Below are 14,181 nucleotides of genomic sequence, written 5' to 3' on the forward strand. Positions count from 1 at the left end.
GACGTCACATCCACGCCTGTTCCCTGAGTCATATATAGTGACGTCACATCCATGCCTGTTCCCCGAATCATGTGCAGTGACGTAACATCTATGCCTGTCCCCAGAGTCATGTGAAGTGACGTCACATCCTTGCCTGTTCCCTGAGTCATGTATTGTGACAGCACATCCATGCCTGTTCCCCGAATCATGTGTAGTGACGTCACATCCACGCCTGTTCCCTGAGTCATGTATAATGACGTTACATCCACGCCTCTTCCCAGAGTCATGTGTAGTGACGTCACATCCACGCCTCTTCCCCGAGTCATGTTTAGTGACGTCACATCCATGACTGTTCCCTGAGTCATGTGTAGTGACGTCACATCCGCACCTGTTCCCCGAGTCATGTATAGTGACGTCACATCCATGCCTGTTCCCCGAATCATGTGCAGTGACGTCACATCTATGCCTGTCCCAGAGTCATGTGAAGTGATGTCACATCCTTGCCTGTTCCCTGAGTCATGTATTGTGACAGCACATCCATGCCTGTTCCTCGAGTCATGTTTAGTGACGTCACATCCATGCCTGTTCCCAGAGTCATGTGTAGTGACGTCACATCCACGCCTGTTCCCTGAGTCATGTATAGTGACGTCACATCCATGCCTGTTCCCTGAGTCATGTTTAATGACGTCACATCCATGTCTGTTCCCTGAGTCATGTGTAGTGACGTCACATCCATGCCTGTTCCCTGAGTCGTGTGTAGTGACGTCACATCCACGCCTGTTCCCAGAGTCATGTGTAGTGATGTAGGGAATATAAGAAGTACTGCAAAGTCAATGTGACGATTTGTTTACAGGTTGTTTGTTTGTTTGTTTAACGCTGCACTCAGCAATATTCCAGTTATCTGATGGCGATCTGTAATAATCGAGTCTGGACAAGGCAATATTGTGATTGATATCACGAGCATCGATCTACGCAATTGGGATACGATGACATGCATCAACCAAGTCAGCGAGCCTGACCACCCGATCCCGTTAGTTGCCTCCCACGACAAGCATAGTCGCCTCTTACGGCAAACATTTCGGGTCCACTGTATAAGAAAATACATTTGAGTGAGTGAGTGTGGTTTTACGCGGCTTTTATTGTTTCCATTTGGGGAATCAAGCCTGGGTCTTCAGCGTGACGAGCGAACGCTTTAGCCATGAGGCTACCCCACTGCCCCGAGATACATTTGATATACATTATACGCACGTGTAGAGATCACACCAGGAAAAGACGGCTGTGGCGTTGTACAAAGCGATCTTAGAGCTGAGGTGATCGTAACTACCATAACTTAAATAGACTTACGACAGTCGTAGCACTAAGCTTGTTTTGTACGACACTCGGTGCCCTTTTCATATACATTATATGCACGTGTAGAGATCACACCAGGAAAAGACGGTTGTGGCGTTATAAGCGATCTTAGAGCTGAGGTGATCGTAACTACCATAACTTAAATAGACTTACGACAGTCGTAGCACTAAGCTTGTTTTGTACAACGGCACTCAGGGCCTTTTTCAGCAAACACCGACAAGATAATTTAACGCCGCATAGGTGTGTAACAAATCGAGTCTGAACCAGGGAAACCAGTGACTGATATTATGAGCAACTCCCCACACCCAGGTCACGGAATCATCTATAGTCGTTTTGTACGGGAGTGAGTGAGTACGGTTTTACACCGTGTTTAGCAATATTCCAGCAATATCACGATCGGGGTATCCAGTGTGTGCTTGTACTAGTCCGGACGAATGCCGATTTTATATTCCTAGCCCACTGACATATCATGCCGCAGTTAAACATACCCCACTCAGACACAGTTTACCGACGCCGAGCGGACCATTCCTTGCTTAAGCCCATTAATGCCGAGCACGAGGCAGGGTAACAACAAGTACCATCTTTTAACGTCTTTTGGTATGATGCGGCCTGGGATCGAACACCGGACCTTCCGCTCTCTGGGCGGCCATTCTACCACTAGACCACGGAGGTGCTCCCTTCAGCCTGACAAATGAACGCTTCAACCACAAGGCTACCCCATTGGCCTGCCTCGTAAGGGCAAAGCACAGGTTGCATGGGATCGGCCCTAAACCGAAATCACTGTGTGGGTTGTTCATATGAAGGAGATTGTGTCTGTCCTTTTCAATATGTGCATTTTAGGACTTATGACAACTAATGTAAATGTAAGATAAAAATGTGTCATAAATCTTCATACATAAATAAGATATACTATTAAAATAAACAAGAGAGGTGAGTTGAAATGGGGTTTAAGGTCCCTGTCAAGAGCGACGTGCATGCATGTGTGTGTGTGTCTGTTTGTACTAGTTAAGGCTTACACTAGCCAGAGACACCATGCCGCAGTTTAATACGGGAAAAATAGATTTTTGTTAAAATTCCTAAATAGCAAAAGGAATCACTTAAGCCCTTGGTTAACACATGTACCAAGTTTGGATGAAAATTCTTTCACGGTTTTCAAGTTGTGCTACACATGAGACACCTAACCCCATCCTTGTCCAAATTGTTTCAATAGAAATCAAGAATTAAAAATAAAAAAATAAAAAAATAGCAAAAGGCACCACTTCAGTATGTGACTGATACATCTTTCAAGTTTCGATCAAATATACTGAATGGTTTTCGAATTCTTCCCCGGAAACAAACCCGATCCCACATGGAGTCTATGTCCAACTTCTTTCCATAAACATTTAAAAAATAAAAAACTCGAAAAATCCCAAAATATCAAAAGGCACCACTTCAGTATGTGACTGATAGATTTGCCAAGTTTCGATCAAATACACTGAATGGTTTTCGAGTTCTGCCCCAGGAAAGGAAATGATTACGGACAAACAGATGGACAGACAGACAGACAGACAGACTGGCTGATTGCCATTTCACCCAGCATTATATGCCGGGGGAAAAAAAGGCATCAACATCGAAAAAATGTCAATGTCATGAAGCAGTTGTCAGCATAGAAATGTTCTTACTTATTCCTGCCCGCCTACACAAAACAAAATCCTGATTAAAGAGATTTGGATGTTGTTAAATAAATGATGTATAAAGGATATGATAGGCAGCATAACAATTACACAAGTTCATCACAGTAATTCATTCAACAAACAGCTATATATTACATGCTTGCTGAACATTACTGACAGTCCACCAAACATATATATATGCACAAGCATTCCAATGGACATGCAGTAGCCTAGGTACATGATAGATAAGCCTGTGAAGATCCCCAATAGGTCTTCACCTAACATGCTTGCTGTAAGAGGCGACTGACGGATCGGGTGGTCAGGCTTGTTGACTTAGTGGATGCATGTCATCGTATCCCAGTTGTGTAGATCGAGTGGATGCATGTCATCATATCCCAGTTGTATAGATTGATGCTCATAATATCAATCACTGGTCTGTTTGGTCCAGACTTGATTATTTACAGACCCCGGTCATAGAACTGGAATATTGCTGAGTGCAGAGTTGAACAAAAAACAAACACACAAACATGATTAAAAAACATTCATATAGTGTCAAACAACGACTTGATGATGAATACACAATGCAGACAATGTATACATTTTCTAAATAGCTTTATGTCCATATTTACAATATTCCTGATTATTACACATGGGATAATCATACAGATAAAGCTTACAATATGCATATAATTTGAGTACACAGCCATTACTATGAGATCCAACATATCACAGATCCACAGACACATTCAGGCTCATCAAATCCACTATTAACAAAATCACAAAAATTAGATTACCAAACGTTATTAATGCAATAAGTAAGATTAATATACTTTTAGACACAAGACAAAGTTTAGTAAGTAATATTAACGTGAGAACTGATCTGTACTGTGGGGCAATGAAATGATTGCGACGAATGGTGACAGTTGTTAAGATGGCTGGTGACACAGACATTCAGATTCACCAATCAAAGCAAAGAACTAAGCTTCAGTCCTTCGATCAAGACAGTAAAACAATGACACTTAAATGGAAAACCTGACTTCCCTTAAACGTAGAATGAACTAGCCCTATGACCTGATCAAGCTATGGCCCTTATATACCTGAAATAGAGATAGACAGACAACTATTTACAACACAGCATACAAGCTGCTGTCTGTTGAACAACCTCCACATACCTATAAATCAAATCAAATCTAATCGATACAAATATAAAAATGACGGATTTCATCCCCGTTACAGTAAGACCTGGGGATAAATTATTTCTCAAGCATTTTGGGGAACAGATTATATATATATTTCTGAACATAAAAGGGCCCCAACTTATTTGTTGAAATCAAAACCTTATGCATTTTCCACTATGTAATGTGGTCTGTTACAATAAAGAAAAACATATAGTGTGAGTGAATTGGGTTTATTGCCGCTCTTAACAGTATTCCAGTTATATCACGGCGTGTCAGCTTAATGTGGGAGGAAAGCCCCAAGTGATGCAGGTATCAGACGTTTACCACTTCAGTGAAACCCACGAGCACGGGTATGGTGCTGACAAACCTAGAAACATAATCTGGGCGAACCGGGATTCGAGCCCACAATCATAGGTTTCTGGCGTGCCCAAGGGACGCAACTCTGCACAGCGAATCGCGGCGCCTTAGACGACTGGGCCACCCGTGCCCCCCAGAAACCATATGTAAACTCATTCAACTAAAAGAGTATTGTTATAACACCTTTCCATCGAACAATGCTTGAACAAGACACAAATACCGTATTCGACGTAATAAGCGCACTTGAAAAAGGGGGCTCTTATTAGAATATTATTTTGGTGAGTTGAAAGATAAATTTCGTGGTTTATGCTGACAGCCTGAAATGTTTATGTACAATAGATAAATTTGTCTAGAATGTTATTTCCCCATAATTAACGGTGCGTATAACACACGAGTGTGTATCATACACGAATAAATAAGTCTTGTGTACATTGATCAATCGGAAGGGGTGCTAACTGGGATTGTTCACTAGCCAATATATTAGCAATATCGCCGTGGGCGCTTATTACGTCGAATTCGGTACTTTCTTTGTTTACATTTTTTGTCAGTTTTATTCAATTCCAATTTGTAGCAAAACAGAAGCATTGAGAATCATAGCATTCGCTTGCTACTGGTCAATGAGGACTACAACCATTGGACTTCTACTGGTCCTCAGAACAGTTTAATTTTAGTGTGAATTTTCAAATTAGACATGTTATTTACCCCCATGAGCTAGGTACCAGCTTCGGAATTATGACACATTTGCTAGTCACACCAAAGACCTGGGTTCAATTCCCCATATGTGTACAATGTGCGAAGCCTACTTCTAGTGTCCCCTGACTTGATATTACTGGATGATTGCTAATAGCAGCGTAAAAACCTTACTCACTCAAATACTGATATGTAAAAGACATAGTCAGGACGCAACAAAAGCATCTACTTATCTGTGATTTATAGCTATCTAGTATCTTGCTGTCCTCTTTGATAACAGACAGTTTGTAGATACTTGGCTAGTGTAGGATGTCCTCCCCTCTGAGCTACACATTCAATGTCTCATTAATGTCTGTGTGAGGTCACCTTTGTGCTGCACAAGGAGGTCAACCACATCTTTATGTCCATGGAATACAGCCTTCATCACAGGTGTGCATCCATGTCTGCCTCTACTGTTGATGTTAGAAGGAGACAGGACATGTTGTACTATAGCTGTGTTCCCACCCTGACAGGCAAGATGAAGTAAACTATCACCATATGTATCCACCAGTGTGAGGTCAGCTTGGTTTGACACAAGGAGGTCAAACACACTATGATGTCCACTGACAGCTGCCTTCATAGCCGGTGTCCATCCATTCTCCCCTCTACTGTTGATGTTAGAAGGGGACAGGAGATGTTGTACAATTGCAGTGTTTCCACCCTGACAGGCAAGATGAAGTAAACTATCACCAGATGTATCCACCAGTGTGAGGTCAGCTTAGTTTGACACAAGGAGGTCAAACACACTATGATGTCCACTGACAGCTGCCTTCATAGCCGGTGTCCATCCATTCTCCCCTCTACTGTTGATGTTAGAAGGAGATGGGAGATGTTGTACTATAGCTGTGTTCCCACCATCACAGGCAAGATGAAGTAAACTATCACCAGATGTATCCACCAGTGTGAGATCAGCTTGCTTTGACACAAGGAGGTCAAACACACTTTGATGTCCACTGACAGCTGCCGTCATAGCTGGTGTCCACTCATGCTGCCCTCTACTGTTGATGTTAGAAGGAGAAAGGACATGTTGTACTATAGCTGTGTTCCCACCCTGACAGGCAAGATGAAGTAAACTATCACCAGATGTATCCACCAGTGTGAGGTCAGCTTGGTTTGACACAAGGAGGTCAAACACACTTTGTTGTCCACTGACAGCTGCCATCATCACAGGTGTGCATCCATGCATCCCTCTACTGTTGATGTTAGAAGGGGACAGGACATGTTGTACTATAGCTGTGTTTCCACCACGACAGGCAAGATGAAGTAAACTATCACCAGATGTATCCACCAGTGTGAGGTCAGCTTGCTTTGACACAAGGAGGTCAAACACACTTTTCTGTCCATAGACAGCTGCCTTCATAGCTGGTGTCCATCCATGTCTCCCTCTACTGTTGATGTTAGAAGGGGACAGGAGATGTTGTACTATAGCTGTGTTCCCACCATCACAGGCAAGATGAAGTAAACTATCACCAGATGTAGACACCAGAGTGAGGTCAGCTTGGTTTGACACAAGGAGGTCAAACACACTTTGATGTCCATTGACAGCTGCCTTCATAGCTGGTGTCCATTGATGCATCCCTCTACTGTTGATGCTAGAATGGGACAGGAGATGTTGTACTATAGCTGTGTTTCCACCCTGACAGGCAAGATGAAGTAAACTTTGACCAAATGTATCCACCAGTGTGAGGTCAGCTTGCTTTGACACAAGGAGGTCAAACACACTTTGATGTCCATGGACAGCTGCCGTCATAGCTGGTGTCCATCCATGTCTCCCTCTACTGTTGATGTTAGAAGGGGACAGGAGATGTTGTACTATAGCTGTGTTCCCACCCTGACAGGCAAGATGAAGTAAACTATCACCAGATGTAGACACCAGAGTGAGGTCAGCTTGGTTTGACACAAGGAGGTCAAACACACTTTGATATCCCTTGAAAGCTGCAGCCATTGCTGGTGTCAATCCATGCTCCCCTCTACTGTTGATGTTAGAAGGAGACAGGACATGTTGTACTATAGCTGTGTTCCCACCAGCACAGGCAAGGTGAATAATTTCATATCTATTCTTGTCTATCACATCCATTTGTGATACTTTGCTCAGTAACTGAAAACATCCCTCTGATCCTGTGTGTGCTGCAACCATGACAGGGGTTCTGCCATTCACATCAATAGAGTTTATAACATTATTCCCTGGTTTCCAGTTTAACAAGACTTTGAGGGATTTTTCCATTCCTGACTTGCAGACCAGATGAAAGACATTTTGCATGTTCTTGTCACTTGTGTAAATATCAGCGCCTTCCTGCAGTAGACATACAAGTGTGTCCGAGCTGCCATTTTCAGCTGCTACCAGCAAAAGTCTGTTCAGTGTCAATAGATGGTCATGTTTTTCACTCCTGGTGAACAACCATTTCAATACTGTCACATTGTTGCTTTGTGCACATCCTTCCATTGCCTCACTGATCTCTCCTTGAGTGAACTCTTCTCCAGTTGTGTGTTCTATATCTGTGACTAGATGTGCATTATGTCCAAGAGCAGCCCAGTACAGAAAATATTTTCCTTTCTCTTTCCTGTGAAGCCACGGTTCCTCCATAGAATCCTGATGGAGATGTTTTGTCCCATCACACTGAAGTTTGCTGAGCAAAATAGAAACTATTCTGTCTTGTTTGAGAATTGGATGTGTCACTGATTTAGAAAACTGTCCTTGTTTAATTGACTGTGCAAACCTTGTGGTTATGAGGTCATCATAATTCTCTGAGACATATATCAAATGGAGATGATCGTCAACTTTCGTTTCATCAACCTTATCACCTTGTAGTCTTTCAAACAGAAAGTCATCACTGCAGTGCTTCAAAACAAAGACTGGACTGATATTGTACAAGGCACAGGCACAAGCATCATAGATTGAAGAATGAGCAAAGCCAACAGTGTCTCCTCTGGTGAAGAATGTACCTCTCAAACTTTTAGCTGCTTTGTACATGCCTGAACGTGTAGCATCAGCCATCAGCTGTAAAACAGTTTTGACCAGGCTGTCCATTTTCTTGTCCTCACCTCCACTGTCTAACTTGGTCAGGTCCAATTTGTTTTCACACAGTAGCATCAGAGCCAAAATGGCTGATCGATCGTTTCTCTCTTCAAGCAAATGCTTTAGTTCTAACCTAAGATAAAACAGTGGTTCCTTGAAAAATGATTTTGCATTTTTGAAGAATGATGAAAATTCAAAACAAAGTTTACAAATAAGAGGGAATCCAAAGATATTTGAATTGATTTCCAGCTCACTGTAATCAGGTATATGCTGCATTGAGCAGTCACCAAGAGCATTCCTGTGTCGTTCAAATATTGTCCTTTTCTCGGTGTCAGAAAGCCAGTATTTATCTTGTGTAGTTAAATCCATTACTGTCTGACTCTTGAACAGTTTGAAACTGTAGTACTGCAGTTTTGCAAGTCCATCATGGAAGTTGTATGACTTTGACGTGAAGATAACACGAACATCCTTTGCTTGACTTTCTCTTTGGCCCTGCACTTTCTTTCTGGATTTATCTCCGTCATCTTCTTCTGACTGCAGTTCCCCTGCTGGCTGCTTTTGTTCTAAATGGAGGAGAAGATTGTTTAGAAAGGATTTCACCTGTGAAGTATTCGCAGATAATCCAACAGTACCAAACATGTCATCTACTATGAGAAATACTCTGGGGTGTCTACTCAGACAGAGGTCTAAGTCAAACTTCTCCAGGTTGTCCACAAACACGACCTCGTAGCCCTTAGAACTATACTGTGAACCCAACACCAGAGCCATCGTTGTCTTGCCTTCTCCAGAAGCCCCGCAGATGGTCACATGACCAAATGTCTTCAGTTTTCGTTTCACTTCTTTGCAGGCTTCAGTTTGAACGAACATCTTCCTCGCTTCGTTTGTGCGTAAATCCAGAGTATCTGTGAACAAATGAAAAGCATTTACCACACAAGGAAACATTAGGATACAAACATAGAGCAAAACAACATAGTTGGCTATTTCATAGTCGGGTGTCACGATAAATCAAAATATCGACAAATTGCTATTGGTAAGCACTTTAAGTCAATAAATTGATTGTTAAATCAGTTTCCGATCAATTGTATCGATTTCAGTTAGCAATATCGATAGTTTCGATTAGAGGGGTGGGGAGTGTCACTTATGCTGAAATAAGTAATGTATCTTGGATCAGTAATGTGTATCGTACCATTGCATGATGTAGTTTCCCCCCTAGTGTCAAACATCTTTGTGTTAGTCTGAATGGTTGGAGTTGTATGTTATAAAGTGCAGCATTCTGATTTGTCCACTAGCGGTATCAAATCTTTGTTAGACTAAGATTCTGTCCATGACCACAAATGTCAGCTTGACTTGTGTTGTTCCCCTCATCAGTGGGAGCAACAACGAGTTCATTGAGAGGGGTGGGTAGAGTTTGATGTTGAAATACATGTCTGCCAATGGTGTACCGCTAAACAAAGACCTGAGGACATCCCATTACGGGTCACGTCAGACCGACCAATGGAATGACCAATCAGAAGGCAGCTTTCTTGTGCTTTACGGCACTTATTTCAAATTGGCAACTACGCTTCAAAACATATTTTGACAAATTCTTGATTACAAATTTGAAACCTGAACAAAAGTACATTCTTGAATGGCTAATAGATGGTCTAGATGGTATGGATTCAGTCGTTAAACCCGTAACTATTGTTCAGAGTTAAAGTTTTCGAGGTTGCATGATTAGAAATTACATTCCAACTGTCACTTTCATGATCTGGTAAGCGATGCTCTGATTGGTCGGATGAAAGGTCGTTCTGACGTGACCCCTAACGGGATGTCCTCAGATCTTTGTTTAGCAGTAGCGAGAACTGAGGTCTGATTTTAATGAGATTGGAGAAATGCCAAGTGCGAACCACTGATTGCTGTTAATCCTTGACACCCTCAGAAAGTACAGGGGAGCGTTATTGAGTTATTTTGCATAGTCTTTGTCAGGCAATCTGAGTGGTTCTACCACTAATTATACCTGACATTAAGTCATTAACTGAGCAGCAAGTTATGGTTCAACTGAGGTTCATATGAGGGTTTCATGTTGCAGTTTAGTCATCCGTCATAATCTTATTTGTGCTCACAAGGTATATGAGGTATGTGACATATACTTTGTTTGATTTATGCACATATTTAATAGGCCGGGGAAATTGTTATCCTCTCATTCAGTTTACATCCGGTAGCCAATAACCATGCAATGGCAAAGTGGGGCTTAATCATGTTAATTTACAGTCTAAATCCAATGTGTTTCTTTAATATTATAGGTCTATTGACATATGGATGTCAGAAATAGGATCCAAAACAATCTCTGTCATCTTATCATCCATTCATTCAGAAATCCGAACATGCTTTTGCAGCAGGGGTACTTTTTTCTCTCAAACTATAACCATAAGTAGTACAAGAATTTCAAAATTACACCATCCGATAAGCTTCTGGATGTTCTTTTTGTCTTTTTATTTGTTAAGGTTGAAGAAATTTATTAATATGTGCCCTTTGTAATATCGAAATGTTCATAGACAAGGGTAGCCCATCAATGCTCAGAAATGTGTATAGATGTTGCTCAGTGTTTATTTCCGCTGTTTTTACAGACGGTAGCACAGGTTCTTGTCACGCTCAGTTGTGTTGGCCAAGAAATCGACTCACTGCAGCTGGTGAGCCCCAGCGGGTAGTGTTAGACAGCCGGGTAGAAGCCAGTGCAATCTCATTAAAATCAGATCTAAGTTCTCACTGCTGCCAAACAAAGATCTGAGGACATCCCATTACGGGTCACGTCAGAACGACCTTTCGCGAACTTTGACAGACCACTGAAACAACTAACAAAAAGTCGGCATTAGCCAATTAGAAAGCAGCTTTCTCGAGCTATAAGGCACTCATTTCAACCTGGCCACTTCCATTTCAGACTATGCTTGAAATACATGTTGACACAGTTCTCGATTAACATTTTGAATACCCAGTCTTAACTTGTTTGAGGTTGCATGATTAGAAAACACATTCCGACTGTCATTTTCACGTCTCTTGTAAGCGACACTTTGATTGGTCAGATGAAAGGTCGTTCTGATTTGACCCGCAATGGGATCAGGGGTCCTCAGATCTTTGTTTAGCGAGACTCACTCACATATCTTATCACACTCACTCACATATAAGATCTGATTTTAATGAGATTGAAGCCAGTGTTGCGTCCCTTTTACCTTTCAACAAAAGCCCCCCTTTCTATTTTTTGTTTGTTTGTTTGTTAAACCGTTTATAGCCACACTCAGCAATATTCCAGCAGTATGGTTGTGGTCTGTAAATCATCAAATCTGGACCAGATAAACACGTAATTAATATGATGACATTAATACATATAAGTGACAAAGCCCTTTCCATAATCATAAGAATCATAATCCATTGTACGATTCCAACTATATCATCAGCACCTGCACATGAATCTTCCACAAGATCTAGTTGTCAATTGAATTTGATCTTTCAGCCATGAACGCTCACCTCTTCCTAGTGTTCCTTGTCCGGCCTGTCCTGTGATGATGTTCAGAGTGTTGGCCACCTGGGAGTTCCCTGGAGGATGGTCACCTGTCAACACCAATGAGGAATCATCAGTAACCATGGTAACAAACCTTTGAATCAGATGCAGTGCATCAGAGAGGGGTTTTCTCTTTTTTTACATTTTAACACTCCAGGAATATTGCTTTCAAGAGTTTATTGTTTAATGCCCTTATCATATTTATAGGGACATAAATCGATTAAAAGGATTGAACATATTTATTTTGTCATTTTCCGAAAATTATGCATTTAAACTCTTTGGCAACATCAATAACACTAGCCAGTCTATTCAGAAAAGTAAAGTATAATCGAACAGCTAGTTTTTTAAATCACTAGCCAAATGCGTGAAGCAACTCTCCCTGTATGCCTTGGAATGTTATAAAATGAAGACTTCAAATGCAGCAATTAAAAAACATTTGGAGCTCATTGCTATAATTCACAGAATGCGTCCATGACAACAATCAAAAGTTTTTTTCAAGACTAAGTTTAAAAATTAATTTCCTACGGTAATTTTTAGGAAAGTGCACCATCTCTACTTATTCTACAATCAATCCATGCTATCAGAAATTCACTTTTTGTAGATAAGTACTTGCCAGGACCAAATGTGGTGGTGTTGTTGTTGTTGTTTAACGCCGAACTCAGCAATATTTCAGCTACATGACGGTGGTCTGTAAATAATCAACCCAGTCAGCGAGCCTGACCACCCGATCCTGTTAGTCGCCTTTTATGACAAGCATGGGTTGCTGAAGACCTTTTCTACCCCGGAATCTTCACGGGTCAGGACCAAATGTGACAGAGTCTTAGCATTTGTTTAGCCGGCCAGCATATTAGCCGAGTCCTGCCAACACCAATCTCGATTACTGAAGTAACACATTTCCTGATCAGAGAAATAGTTAATAATGTTCCTAGGATTTGATTAGTTTCAGTTGTTGCTTTTGAAAAAAATTGTAAATACTGTTCCTGGGTAAATTATTTCATAAATGACAAACATCGTGACACTAAAGAGGGCAACAGTGACACCCACCTGTACCTAATCTCACTAGGTCAAGGTCCTCCTCGTGCTCAGCTGAACCTGCCATTACCAGTTGACCTTCAGGTTACTCGTCTGAACTGGCCATGTCAACATCAGAAATGGGCAAGTGACCTTGAGACTCAGAAGTGTCCATGTGACCTTCCGACTGGTCACCAGAAGTGACCATGACCAAAGGAAGTCCAATTTCCTAATCTGAAATGAAAAAACCCAGGATATAATTGTGTTGATGATCATGACCTTGATGCCCTGACAGTTACTTTTACCTTACTTAATTTCTTAAAATGCAATCATTTTTAAAGTCTTTTCAGAACAATTGTGTGAATTCTTATCCCGCGACCTTGACCTTTAAATTGGACCTACTTATGACATGGGCCAAAAAACAAGGTAGGCTGAGTAGCCAAAATAGGCGGATGTTTAAAGTCATGCCCCCAGACGGCTCTACAAAGGACACCTTTCTCTCCTCGCTGGGGCTCTTGCGGGGACAATCTTAAATACTTAAAGCCAGGTACATGTATGATGCACACTGGCTCTGGATCACTGGGGTACATAGCAACCTGCCGTATCTCCCGACGGGCCCTTCCATACACTGCCTGTTTGTTATGCTGGTATTGGCGCAAGCTTGCAATGGCGACCTCCAGGGTCCCTGGTTTCATGTTAGACACGAATTGTCCAGCCTCCTTGACAGAGACGCATTATCACCTGGCGATCGATGAACTGGTCTGGACAATCCCTGAAAGCTACCACAGACGTGGCCAATAATCGATGTGCCCAGTCTTCTAATGTCTCTCCCCCCTCTTGCCTCATGGTAGGGAATCGTATCTGTGCCGTCTCTGCAAGTTCACTGCGTTCAAACTGTTTTTGTAGTTTAAACACCATATCCTCAAAGGACAAGTCCGGGTCCCGGTCCAGACACATAGTTATATAGTCACTTGCCACGTCTCGCATCACTAATGTGAGTTGATCCTTTTTCTCCTGTTCCCACCAACCCTCTCTGCGGGCCAATGTTTGGAATTTGAGGTAGAAGCCTGACCAACCAGATCTTCCGTCATATGTTAGGTTAGGGGTACTATGGCGTTGGGGCTGGTCTCTTGCTCCTTCCCTTCGTTCGAGGCTTCTGCGAACTGGACCTCTATTCACGCCCATATCCCGTCTAACTGCATCACCCTTGCGGCTAGGCTCTCATGGGTCCTCTTGCTCATCCACGTCACTTTCCTCCGCTTGATAACTATCCACGGGGGCCCGGTCCTGGTCGCCTCGACCATCTGAATCTCTTCTATCAGGGCCTCTTCTGTTAAGTCCTCTGTCCCGTGTGGTCTGGTCAGTATCAGTTGG

General features: G+C 42.2%; 1 protein-coding gene across 1 annotated transcript; it reads right to left on the reverse strand.

Annotated features, from left to right (window-relative positions):
* Positions 1 to 439: 439 nt before the first annotated feature.
* LOC124148028 lies at positions 440 to 12,895 on the reverse strand. The gene is made up of 4 exons (XM_048391569.1): positions 12,841 to 12,895; positions 11,763 to 11,846; positions 7,271 to 9,163; positions 440 to 756 (listed from the first exon to the last, which is right to left on the reverse strand). Exons 1-4 carry the CDS (start codon positions 12,893 to 12,895, stop codon positions 440 to 442), a joined length of 2,349 nt encoding a protein of 782 aa, XP_048247526.1.
* Positions 12,896 to 14,181: the final 1,286 nt, after the last annotated feature.

Source organism: Haliotis rufescens, unplaced genomic scaffold (assembly GCF_023055435.1).
Source record: "Haliotis rufescens isolate VD_foot unplaced genomic scaffold, xgHalRufe1.0.p SCAF_10, whole genome shotgun sequence".
Lineage (NCBI taxonomy): Eukaryota > Metazoa > Mollusca > Gastropoda > Lepetellida > Haliotidae > Haliotis > Haliotis rufescens.